The sequence below is a fragment of the Phyllobates terribilis genome, unplaced genomic scaffold (assembly GCF_046119375.1).
Source record: "Phyllobates terribilis strain yellow unplaced genomic scaffold, ASM4611937v1 Scaffold_9__5_contigs__length_417890890, whole genome shotgun sequence".
Taxonomy (NCBI): Eukaryota; Metazoa; Chordata; class Amphibia; order Anura; family Dendrobatidae; genus Phyllobates; species Phyllobates terribilis.
The window spans coordinates 156,017,407-156,030,553 of NW_027362769.1; the positions used below are offsets into that span (position 1 = coordinate 156,017,407).

Sequence of the window (13,147 nt, forward strand, 5' to 3'; positions counted from 1 at the left end):
CATAGTAATCAGGGGGTGCAAGTGGGCTGCCATGACAGCTGTGAGCCTGCAGAAGGCCCCTGTGGCTGCAATCTTGGTTCTCCTATAAAGCCCATCCTGCGGAGATCAGTAATGTCACTAGATCCTGCAGTACTGTAGTAAGTCAGGTACTCTGGGAGGACTAAAAAATAAGACAAAAATTAATAAAAGAAAAAGTTCAAAAAATATTTATAAGTTAAAACTTTAAATTACCCCCCTTTCTTCAATTTAAAAATAAATAAAAACAAAACATAAAAAAAAGTATTTCATATTGACACATCCATAAAAGTCTGTCCTAAGAAAAGTTAAAATGAACCAACCAAAGGGGCAAACCCCCTAAAAAAAAATCATAACCCCCAGATTTGCCATTTTGCAGTTGTTGCACTCCCTCTCCGCCCCACATTGGAAAAAATGCAATGAGACAAGATCAAAACGCTGCATGTACCCTAAAACAGTGCCAAAGATGACAGCCCGCCATGCATAAAAAAAGTAAAAAAAAAACTCTCAAAAGGAAAAAAAAAAGTTATGGCTTTTGAAAGAAGGAGACGAAAAAAAATTAAAAAACTCAAAAACAAAAAATCACCTTGGCAGGAAGGGGTTAAAAAAAAACCAAAGGAATAAAGTTATAGAACTTCTGAAAAGGAAAACTCCTGGATGCCCCCAACAACCAATCACAGCTCAGCTTTCATGCTGCCAAAGCACTGTAGGAAATGAAAGTCGCGCTGTGATTGGCTGCTATAGCAAGCAATGACAGCTTTGCTCTTAAGTGTTAATTTTAGGACATTTTCAGTTTGTACACAAATTAAGAGCAGCGACGGTCAAGTCTGCTGGTGCTCACTCCTTACTGTGATATCACAGCAACCGCACTACATAGTACATACTGACAGAGACCCGCCTCTTCTCAACGTCACAGCAACGTCACTGGAAGGGCGTGGCTATGAGAGACTGAAGTGAGCGGCGCTGAGAGGAAAGGGGCGTGTCTGGTGACGGGCACGCATGCGCAGGAAGCGGTCAGTAACATTTACCTTATCCCCATGGTCACGGGCTCTCATGTGGTGTCCTGCGGGTCATAGGGGGGGTGATGGCAGCAGACCCGGGGCTCCTCCGTCACCTAGTGCCCTCTGGGCAGTGCTGGGACTTGTGGTTCTACTATAGTCTCGTCCTCAGCCATAGAGTAAGCAGAGCATGCTGGGGATTGTAGTTCCTCCTCCTTCCTGTAGCCTTTAACCCTTTCACGACCCTCACATTTTAATTTTTTTTTTTCAGCTTTTTTTTTCTCCTTTTCCCAGAACTATTTATCATATAATGCCCTAAATAAAGGGGAAAGAAACATAAAAATGGACAGAAATGGTAAAAAAAAATGCATTTATTTTTTATGGCGTTTATCATGCGGTAAAAAATGTCCTGGGACCCCGTGATCCTCCCGGTCAGGGCGATTGCAGCCATACCAAACGTATCAGGGGTTTATATATAGATAGATATATATATATTATATTTTACTGATGAAAGAAAGTTCAGAACTTAGTAAAAAAAAAAAATTGTGCCATTTTTCGAGGACCTATAACTTTTTATTTATTTTTTATTGATTCCATTTTGGGGTAAATACGACGTTTCAATCGCTTTTTATCACATTTTTTTTTTAAAGGCATTTAACAAATGGTTTTAATAATTTTATATTTTGATAGATCAGATTTTTAACGACGTGATGATATCAAATATGTTAATATTTTGTAATTATTTTATTTTGGAATAAGTGATTTATATTTTGTATAAATAAAAATTATTGTTATTATTTTTTATATTTTTTTAAACAAAACAATTGTAAATATTTCCTTCTTCTGTAATAACAGTAGTTGAGCAGCAGATGACTGATCTCCTATGGAGCAGCCCTGGGCTTTGGCTTCAGATATGGACCAAGATGGCGGCGACAGGAGATAATTTTAAAACTTTTCTGATGTGTGAGAAATTGGCTCAGAAATTAATGTAAAAAATCTTATTGAAAGAACACTCCTATCTCTGGGGTAGAATGAAAATGTTTGCGTTTTTCTACTCGTTTCATCAAACCTGACAATATTTGAAGAGGGTGAGTTTCGGTTTCTATAAGTTCAGGAGATAATTGAAAACTTTCGTCTGCCAGGAAAACTCATCTCTACCCTGCGGACGACCAATATGGGGGCACAGACTGTTTGCCATTACTCAAATACTGCTGTATGAGACTGACAGCGGGTTGTGGACTTGTGCACCTTTAGGGACATTATTATTTTTTATTATTTAAATGCATGTAATTTGAGCCAAAAATAATTTTTGAAATTTGGATTTATTAAAGAGGTTGTCCACTACTTTAGCATTGATAACCTATCCCTATTATAGGTTATCAATGTCTGATCGGTTGGGGTCCGATACCTCTGCTGATCAGCTGTCATCGGTGACGGCAGCGGCCACCGGCTGGAAGTACTTTCTTGCGGATTTGGCTATCTGCTTTTAGTGGCCGGGGCTTATTCCTGCACATCCGCCTCCTATTCAAATCAATAGGCGGATGTACAGTACTCTGCGGCAGCTGCGACAAGTAGACGGCCAGCTCCGCAAATAAGTAGTTCCGGCTGGTGGCTGATGACAGCTGATCGGTGGGGGTGCTGGGTGTCGGCCCCCGGCCTATCAGACATTGATGACCTATCCTAAGGATAGACCATCAATGTAAAAGTAGTGGACTACCTCTTTAAAATATTTGCACCGCTCTCCTATATCCGCTGTGTTACTGGCTGTAGAATGAGTTAACTGAGAATCTGTCAGTCAGTGTGTCATGATGGTGTAATGGAGTGTTTGTAACTCTTTTATCTGTCTTTTTCTGAGCTCCTCTCAGCTGAGTGATGAGCACACAGCACATCAAAGTTGAATACGCAGGGAAACAAAGAGACTAAAAGCAAAACGGTGCAAAATTTTTAATGATTCCCAATTGCAAAAATGTTTTTTTTTACCCCCAAATACATGGAATTAAGTTTAAAAAAAAAAAAAAAATCTCAACTTCTTTAGGTGGTTTAAAAAGTAGCGATCTGAGCTTGCTGTTAAAAGCTGTATAACACAGCTCCTGAGCCTGCTCCTGTCATGTTCAATATCCCCTCTCACTGTAGTTGTGGAGAGTCTAGATCCCTGTTCTAGCGATGGAGGGGTTCTGGAGATCAGATGTGTATCATATGATGGGCAATAAATGTATAACCGATGGGGGTTCATCTGGCGCACCCTCCACTGGTCTATTGTCGACCATGTGAATGGAAGTTCATGTGTGTGTGACCACCACTGCATAAAAGTGACTGGAGCTGTAGTCTTGACCCCATTCTTGGGGGTCCCAGCAGACAGACCTCCACTAATCATACATTTACTGATGACTGATCTTCTGTATAATCATATTCACTCTCTTACAGGAGGAGATTGGACAGGGGCTGTGATGAGCGTCCTTCTGATCGAGGCGTTTTATGGAGGGTCACACAAGCAGCTGATGGACCTGCTGAACGGAGAAATTGTAGGCTGCGTCCTCTATAGTCTCCCCGCTAAGAAGTGGCACTGGAGGGCCCGCACCGCCACCCTTCACTTCATGCAGGCCGTTCCACCCAGTGACTCTTACAGGTAATGGTATATCCACTAGTGTCAGTAAGAGGTCGTCCTTCTGCACCGATCCTTATCACAGCCCATACCATGTCACAGAAGTTAAAGGGATTACACGGTGAAAACAAGTTATCGGCTATCCACAGAATAGATAATAACTTATGGATTGGTGGAGGTCTGACCAATCGGACCTGCAAGGATCGGCAGAACAGGGCACTTTTATCCCTGTTACAGAAAGGAGCGGCATTGTGCATTCTGGACCGCTGCTCCAGTCATTCGATATGGGGCTGCTTTTTCAAACTCCTTGCAGATGTTGTCCTTGGTGGGATTTGAACCCCAGACCCCAGCGCTGCAAGGCTGCAGTGCTAACCAATGAGCCACCATGCTGCCATCATATTAGTTAAACCCCCACTAGTTATCACCTGTCTTGTGAATAAGTAATAACTTGCAAAGGATACACTTTTCACACATCTGAAACATGGACAGAGGTTGGATCTGCATCCCTGGCCCGACTAGAGGTCCTCCAGACCTGAGCTACCCCCCTCATATATTCCTGGGTTAGCTCTGGTAGCCCACCAGTCGGCCCATGAATTGCAATCTGGGCATGTTGCATATTTCTTTAATGTATGAATACTCTCCAAGCTGCAACTATCTATCTAGCTTCTGTCAGGACATGCTGGGAGTTGCAGTTTCATACTAGATTGAGAACCACAGGTTTAAGACTAAAGTGTTGGCTCGTCCCGCTACATCTGAATACAGTGAAAGGAAAATGTACGCAGTATGGTCCGGTTAGTGCAGGCCCCCGGCGAGAGGTACCACGTCTCTCTCAGGCTCTGCATTAGGCAAACACCCATGTATTTAGTCTCCGATACTCCGGGTATGTTTACCCGTGGTGGTTACACTACATATTCTCTATCCTAATTGCTGCAAATCTGGTCTACTCTTTTAGAAAAAAAACCCACAGAAATCTGATTTTATGTTATAATGTTCATGGTGAAATCCGCAGCAAATTCTGTTAGAACGCTTATGCGAAACGAGCGGAATTCTTGGTGAACTCCGCCCCATGCACAAATATCCTAACGCTCCAAACCGTATTCTGCGCTGTATTATGGCCATATATTTTACTTGATAAGCAGTATATTAGCGTTGTTCCTTTTAGGAACATAATTTTTTTTCTCTTTTTAATGTTTGCACATGCTGCGTCAAGGGGACAAAAGGACTACTCCAGGGGGAGAAAACTAAGAGTGGAGCCTAAAGGAAAGGATGTACAGTTCTACTAAAAAAAAAAAAAAGTGATCTGACTTTAAAGGGGTTGTCCAAGGATCAGCCATTAGAGTCGGAGTGCAAATCGATTCGTAGGACTCAGACTAGCGGCCACATCACTAATCTGTGGCTGGAGGGTGGGAGCCTTGAGAACCACCTCCTACCTGCCGGCATCAGGGCTCCTCTTCTGACTAGGCAGCCTCCTCTTTTGGCGAGGCAGCCTCCTCTTTTGGCGAGGTTGCCTGGCTCGATGGTATGGTGATGTCCACCAGGCCAGCTAATCAAGGGAAGAGCTGCATGCGCCGCCAGGTAACAGGCGGTTCTCACAGCTCATTGGGGTCCGTTCACAAAGAATGGACTAATCATGATTTATTGATGCGATCATGCATTGTCACTAACTCTAAACGACTGCATGATGTGAACAGACCCTTACAGGAGACAGCTTTGACACTCTGTGGTCAGGACACGGACCAGGAAGGGTTCACATTCACCAACACCAAGCCGGGATCTTGAAAATGGTGAGGAATTGCCACACAAAGTATATTAGAAAGTTGTAGAAGTCGCTGTAATGTGTAGAAGGGATGCGTTTGACATGTTTCTGGAGTTTACGGACCCCCTCATACCACCTCCGTCGCCAAGACAGTATGAAATGCAGAATTGTATACAATGCGTACATGGTGTGCAGAGCTCGGCATACATAGCGTGCGCGGCTCTTCGCGCACATGGCGTGCGGAGCTCGGCGTACATAGCGTGCGCGGCTCTTCGCGCACATGGCGTGCGGAGCTCGGCGTACATGGCGTGCACGGCTCTTCGCGCACATGGCGTGCGGAGCTCGGCGTACATAGCGTGCACGGCTCTTCGCGCACATGGCGTGCGGAGCTCGGCGTACATGGCGTGCACGGCTCTTCGCGCACATGGCATGCGGAGCTCGGCGTCCCTTCCCTGTGCTTCTCATTCTGCATTTTCTGACACGTCTGTAGAAATGTTCCGGCGTGTGGCGTAATCTCTGTCCCGGCCGTGTCCTCCAGCACATCACAAGGTTATCTCCATCCCCAAGGTCGGCATCACAAGACATCCTGTGCTCCGTGTAACAAGCTAATCAGACATTACTCACAGACACACACCCCATTAGTTAAACTTCAATTACGTTGACCTAACATAATTTAATTGCCGTTCATTGGATTACCTGCGTTTTAAGAGATCCCACGAAATGCCGGCGCATTCTCCAGCACTAAACGTCTTTTTCAAAGCACTATGCGCCATTTTTTTTCCTCTTCTGATTTATCTAGTCAGAGGGAAGTTCTGATTACAGCTTATCGGCCCCAGTATCAGGAAAATGATCTAATCTATAGGGAATTTGTCACTTTTAAAGGGACCCAACAGCATTCCTGGCATGTCTGTTCTGCTAAATAATAATATTCCCCGTGAAAAGGCAATTCCTACTCTGCGCTCGTGTTGCTCTGTTATTCATTTTGAAAACATATGGATTAACGGAAAAGTGATTATTTCTGTTTTTTCCTTATCTATGGGTTGTGTCTGGAGATTCAACTTGTGCTGCTCCCGTCTGGCATCCATCGTGGCAGCCAGTCTTCTCTTGTGCCCCAAATATTTTGGGTGCCTCTTTCATTTGATAGGTCCTATGACGTCCTGTGAAGCTTAGTGTCTTCACCTCTTTGTAGGACCTTGTAAGTGCAAGAGGCACCCAGGATTTTGGACAGAGCAGGCCAGCTGCGACAGAGGAACAGTTTTCACATCAACAGGTCCATGATACCTGACGATTACCCATATGGCATGAACAAGTAGTTGTAACATCACCAGCCGCTCACCTCCCAATGTTAAAGTGAGCGGAGTTGGACTACCCCTTTAACAGGCACATAGTTTTTTATATTTTATATATTTTAGGAAACAACTCAATGACTTCAGACATCAGATCAGTACCCTCTTAAACCTTCGTTACCACATTTAAGGTGTACCTACTGTATAGGTTCAGGTAACTTTTTAGAGTAAGCTGCCCTGTGTATCTACATGAGGAATAAAACCATCACTGGCCATTACATGCCTTTTATATCCTGCATTTTCATCAGATTTCCGCTCTGCCGGCTCAAGCTTTAATTTTCAGCTGGTGGCTGGAGAGTAGCTGCTATGATGTCTCTCATACACCGCACACACAGACATGAGGGATTTCCATTCTCCTGTTTTTATGTAGCACATGATCAGAAGCTGCTTCAGCAGCATGGAGGACATAATTCAGCAGTACTGAGTAAAGTTGCTGTGAGTCCAGGGCAGTGAGCAGAGTAGCTGTGAGTCCAGGGCAGTGAGCAGAGTAGCTGTGAGTCCAGGGCAGTGAGCAGAGTAGCTGTGAGTCCAGGGCAGTGAGCAGAGTAGCTGTGAGTCCAGGGCAGTGAGCAGAGTAGCTGTGAGTCCAGGGCAGTGAGCAGAGTAGCTGTGAGTCCAGGGCAGTGAGCAGAGTAGCTGTGAATCCAGGACGGCGAGGCGTTTAGCTGTGAATCCAAGACGGCGAGGCGTTTAGCTGTGAATCCAGGGCGGCGAGGCGTTTAGCTGTGAATTCAGGACGGCGAGGCGTTTAGCTGTGAATTCAGGACGGCGAGGAGTTTAGCTGTGAATTCAGGACGGCGAGGAGTTTAGCTGTGAATCCAGAACTTGCATGAGATAAAACATCTACTAATAAGCAGCAGTATAATGATTTTGTACTTATTTCTCTTTCTGCTCCCCCATCAAGCCTTAATAGGCAGCGGTAATCTGATCCCTCAGTGAGCTGGTAATCTGATCCCTCCGTGAGCTGGCAATCTGTTTTGTTTAGATCAAGATTGATTTTAGCAATTTTTTCAGAGTAAATGTCAAGTTCTGGCGATATGGGGGAGGAGTGTCTCATTAGTAGAGAAAGAAGCAGATTTCTCAGCCAAGATAAATTTAAAAAAAATTCTTGTATTATTGATTTATGCACAGTTTGTTAACATGATAGTAAATGATGTTCAAGGTAACGTTGCCTACACAGCAGCCGAACCTGCTGCATTAACCCCTTAGATACCACTGACTCTAGCAACCGCTGCAGTTAGGCGGCTGGAGGAGGCTCTCATTGTCACCATATCGACGCCCCACAACACGATCTTGCTGTGCCAGCGGTTAGCATGGCAGCTTAGGGACTATCCATTTAACGGATTTGTCACCCACGGGCCTTAATAGCCTCTGTTTAATGGACACAGCATGAAGGCGTCCTGAAAAGCTCGAGATGTTGGGGTCATAGAATGTTAGAGTTAGACATTCTATGATTCTATCACCCCAACGTCTCGAGCGGTTCAGGACGCCTTCATGCTGTGTCCATTAAACAGAGGCTATTAAGGCCCGTGGGTGACAAATCTGTTAAATGGATACCTAACATCTCCATACATCACCCATAAAGACTTTCGTTTAAAGGATGCTTTGTGAAAAAGGTCACAATATATCTACTAAATGGATCCCATACTAGTCTACGGGCGAAGGCTGGCTCTAAGGCTCCGTGCCCACTATGCGTTTTTCAAGCGTTTTTGCCGCAGAATTTCCGCAGCGAAAAAGCTTAAAAACGCTTGGTAATATGTGCCCCATGGTCGCCAATAATAATCCGCATGTGCTGTGCCACATGCTGCGGAAATTTCCGCTGCGGATTATTGCGGAAAAATACGCAGCATGTCCATTAATTTTGCGGACACGCAGCGTAATCGCCGCCATTGACTTGCATTGAAACGCGTAATATCCGTGTCAGTACATTTGTACACACGGATATTATGCATTTCTATGTGCGGATGGTACCAGGGTCTGGAGAAGATGAGACTCTCCTCCAGACCCAGGTACCATAGAACCTCTTAATCTTTATTTTTTATTTTAAATTCTTTTTTTATCGGAAGGTAAGTATGTCCTCCCGGTGTTTTCTCCCCTCCGTCTGGTCTGCTGTATGGGTCGGGGTGTTGTGAAGGACCTGCCATGACGTCATTGAGTCATGTGACCTGACACATGACTCAATGACGCAGGTCCTTCACAACACCGCGAGCCGCCCAAGACACCGGACGGAGCGGAGAAAACACCAGGAGGACATCGGAAGGTAAGTATAATCTTTATTTTTTACCATTCTTCTTTTTTTTTTTTTAACTAACTTGGTCACACTACTATAAATCCATACCGGTTGCATGGATTTATATAGTGTGAACAAGTTGTCAAGCACTTTCCAAGTGATGCTAAAATTGCTTGGAAAAGCGCTTGATAACCCGCATGCGGAAATGCATGCAAAAACGCTTGACAAACGCTTCTACCTGGCGGGAAAAACGCATGTAAAAACCGCATGCGTTTTTCCTGCCAGGGAGAAGCGGAAAAAATATGCATCATTTCTGCCTCGTGGGCACTTAGCCTAAACATCTGTCACGGCCTCCGAATACGTCAGGAACCATTCGCCGGAGCGTGCCGTGGAACTGCCACTTGTCCAGACGCCCCTACCGTGTGCAGAGCTGCGTAGTCTTCAGACTTCACTTTAGATCTAAACAGAGAAATAAAAAAAAGCAAAACTGCAAATCAGTAGAAGACGAGTAGAATGGCATTTACCACCTTTTTATGTAGATTTTAGCTGTGAAAATTCATCAACTGAAGTTCTGTTTGTTTGTTTTTTTTACAACATTTCCTCATAAAAACGCCATGAAAATCCTCTCCGTCTAATCCGAGCGCCATGGTATTCAGCAGTGGCACGTAGCACATTATGGGGGAAACATGGTAAAACAAAGGCACCAGTGATGTTTGTGCTGTTGGCTGAATGCGGACATTTTCTGTGTATTTTCCGCTTTCTTGTTGATGATATAGAAGAATTCCTTTAGTTCAGGACCGTGAAGAATGGCGCAGAATAACCGTGTTAGTGTCCTCCACAATCGCCCCACAGATGGCAGATCTGACCATCCCCAGGAAAACAGATAAGTGGTGGGGGATAGTCTGTGAGCACGAATACCCTGCAGCCTCATAAAGTTTATTTTAAAGGGATCCTGCAAGGAGATTCACGCTGCTTGAATCACGAGCAGCACTTATCAGGCACAGGCTGCGTTATTGCTGCTGCGTAAAATTTAGTTTGAAAAATCGGCCGTGAACCATGGATCCTGGATGACTGGTCTGGCATCTCCCCACCCAGCTCCACTATGCTAACAGTTCTATACGGAGAGACCTGGCAGTCAAATTTATTTCGGGGCGAGCCACTGGGTGTCACAGGTGTATCAAGTGTGACAGATAGTCGTTCTGGATCCGGCTGTAGAAGGTCACTGCGCTTGGCATTAGACACCTTCTTGATCCTCTCATCTCTGTAGTTTAGTGATATCCTTCTTCCTTTAGGACCCAGCTATGACCTCCACCTCCTGCTGTTAATTGACACACCCTTGCTCGATAGTTAAAAACTCTCAATGTCTCCAGAAAGTCGCCGATGATAGTTCTATGTTCGTCTGTCCCTGCCTGGAGTACTAGTAGTCAGCTAGTTTCTTCTTGGACTTCCTTTGGAGGACACTTGGCCTTATCTCTCTTTTGTCTTCTCAAACTAAGTGTATCCCCTTTGTTTGTTTACCTTGTTGTCTTTAGTTACAGTGCGGCCTGACTAGTGTTCACCCCGTCCCCACCCTAACTAGGGCCTAGCTCTAGGGACATTAAGGGATTAGGTTTCCTGCTCGGCGATAGGTGCGGAACCTATATAGGGACGATAGGGTAGGCTGAATGATATTAGATCTGCCTAGGGGTCTCCACTCCCCCTTTCCCTAGTTGTTGGGCTCCCTTATCCCTCTTCCTGTTTACTTGTTGCTTCCCTCACCTTGCGTGGCACTGGAGGTCTGCCTCTAGGACTAGTCATCCGAAACACTTAGTCCCTGGATGGCTTTTTTTTTTCTATCTTTTGTAAATGTTGCAGCATTTCTGAGTAAAATTGGTATTGTTGGTAATCTGCAATGGATTCACTATGGATCTTGTGTTGCGATCCAGGGCAGAATTTTTCCACCACCACATACGGTCCGGTGCTTTTACACTGGATAACATCGCTGATACATTTGGAAAGTATTTCTCCCATGTGATTTTTCTTTTCCTTTACTTGATGCCTCTGGATGCAGCAAATTACTATAGTCCACATAGCAGAAAAGATGAGTATAATGGCATATTCCAGCCCGATGGAGGTCAAGAGGTCTACTTTAGGGTTAATCCAGGGCCCAAGTCTCGTACGCCATTGATAAATGCTGTGCTTGCTCGGTAGGGCCTCCTACTAGACCCCAAAACAGTAGAATATTCAAGAATACCGAAGCCCCTGGGGATAATCCTTAAAAAGTTAGAACTTTATGCCATAATATTTAAAAAAATCACTAATAGGAAGACAAAGAAACGTTTTGGCCATATCTGGCCTTTCTCAAGCCTCAAAATACAACTATACATTTTTTCAATCGTCCCAGTAAAGTGAATGAGATTCCTGAAGTCTCATGCACACGTTGCTTATTTTTACCTTGCAGATGTGAAGCGGTTTCAGTTCTGCAGCACTCCAATTTTTTTTAGTTTTTTGACCAATTCCAATGAATGGGTGAAAAAACACCATTAAAAAAAACGCACGTATTGTATGGAGCGTTTTTCCTGCTATGGCAGAATTCACAATTTTTTTTCTTTTCACGCTCTCTCCCATTTGGAATTTGTCTGTATTTTTCAATACAATATATGGTAAAATAAATGGTTTCAGTCAAAACTATAACTCATCCTGCAAAAAAACAAAGAAGATGGAAAATTAGAAAAATTATGATTCCGGGGAGAAAAAAAAAACCAAAGCACAAAAATACAAAATTGCCCGGGCATAAGGGATCTCTTCTTTTCCATGTTGCATTGTATCAGCTTACTGTACTACTCCACCACCGGCATTTATTGAATTCCCATCTATTGTGGAACTGTAGGATTTGCTGGAATGATAGTGGTTGTAGTTGTGTTCCCCACTCGTTGAGTCTCATATTTCCATCCCTGTTTCTCTGAGACTCCGGCCATCTGTCCTTGGTGACCTCGCTCCAGACCGGACCCTCAGACTGATGCGTCAGGCATTTCAGAACAGGTGTGTCCGGCCCGCGCATACGTATCCATTACAGAGGGCCAGGTACACAGCCAATGTGTCCCATCACCCCACACTGAATGTCTTCTGCACTGCTATAGTCTGCCTGTGTTATTTGACCTGGTGAATTAGCCCCGATGCTGTCTGCGTCCCAGTGCAGATGATTGTCTCATTTCCCCATCGCTTTCCTTTCACCATCGAATCTGACACTTATTTATTATTTACCAGTAGCGAACAGATTCATGTCATAATCTTCTGCTTATCACGTGTCTGAGATTTTGCCCTGGGGCCTCCACCTCCGGCCACAAAAGGGATCTGGAGGCTCTTCGTCAGCCATGACCAAGGATCATCTACTGTATATAGAGGTGTTATCAGACATTGTACAGGAGGAGGAGGAGGTGAGCTGTGACATCACTTATTGTGAATGGTGGATCCTGTGTTATCTACTGTATATAGAGGTGTTATCAGTCAGTGTACAGGAGGAGGAGGAGGTGAGCTGTGACATCACTTATTGTGAATGGTGGATCCTGTGTTATCTACTGTACATAGAGGTGTTATCAGTCAGTGTACAAGAGCAGGAGGAGGTGAGCTGTGACATCACCTATTGTGAATGGTGGATCCTGTGTTATCTACTGTATATAGAGGTGTTATCAGACATTGTACAGGAGGAGGAGGAGGTGAGCTGTGACATCACTTATTGTGAATGGTGGATCCTGTGTTATCTACTGTACATAGAGGTGTTATCAGTCAGTGTACAAGAGCAGGAGGAGGTGAGCTGTGACATCACCTATTGTGAATGATGGATACTGTGTATAGTCATGTTACCTGTTATTGAAATCCTGTCTGTGCTGATAATGAAAATGCTGAAAAGTCTTCTGTACAGAAGAGAAAGTATAAAGCCGCCTAGTGGCCAGTGTGAAAATTGCAGCTCTCCTTATTTTTTCATAAATAGTGATATGGACAATTGGCTATGTTTTGGTGACACACTCCCTTTAAAACTAATTCTGAATGTAGTAAGTGATAGCATCTGGTTGGATAATGTTATGATCAGTGGGACCACCACCCATTGTTAGATTGATGAGGACGCAGCAGTGTTGTCGTACTGGGTCCCCTTCATGGCCGGAGTGCCGTTGTGCAGTGAACTGAATGAGGCAGGTTGCAGTACCCTACACAGCCAGGTGG

General features: G+C 44.4%; 1 protein-coding gene across 12 annotated transcripts in view; it reads left to right on the plus strand.

The window, feature by feature from the left end:
- Positions 1–921: 921 nt before the first annotated feature.
- The window catches only part of GTDC1 (glycosyltransferase like domain containing 1), a 471,831-nt gene continuing 459,605 nt past the window's right edge, over positions 922–13,147 (plus strand). For all 12 annotated transcript variants that reach the window (XR_012250686.1, XR_012250688.1, XR_012250691.1 and 9 more), the window contains exons 1-2: positions 922–1,028; positions 3,438–3,639. Coding sequence is in view for 5 of the 12 variants with exons in the window: in XM_073647239.1 (XP_073503340.1) it covers positions 3,461–3,639 (179 nt within the window). In the remaining 7 variants the exon portion in view is untranslated. The remainder of the gene's footprint in view (positions 1,029–3,437; positions 3,640–13,147) is intronic.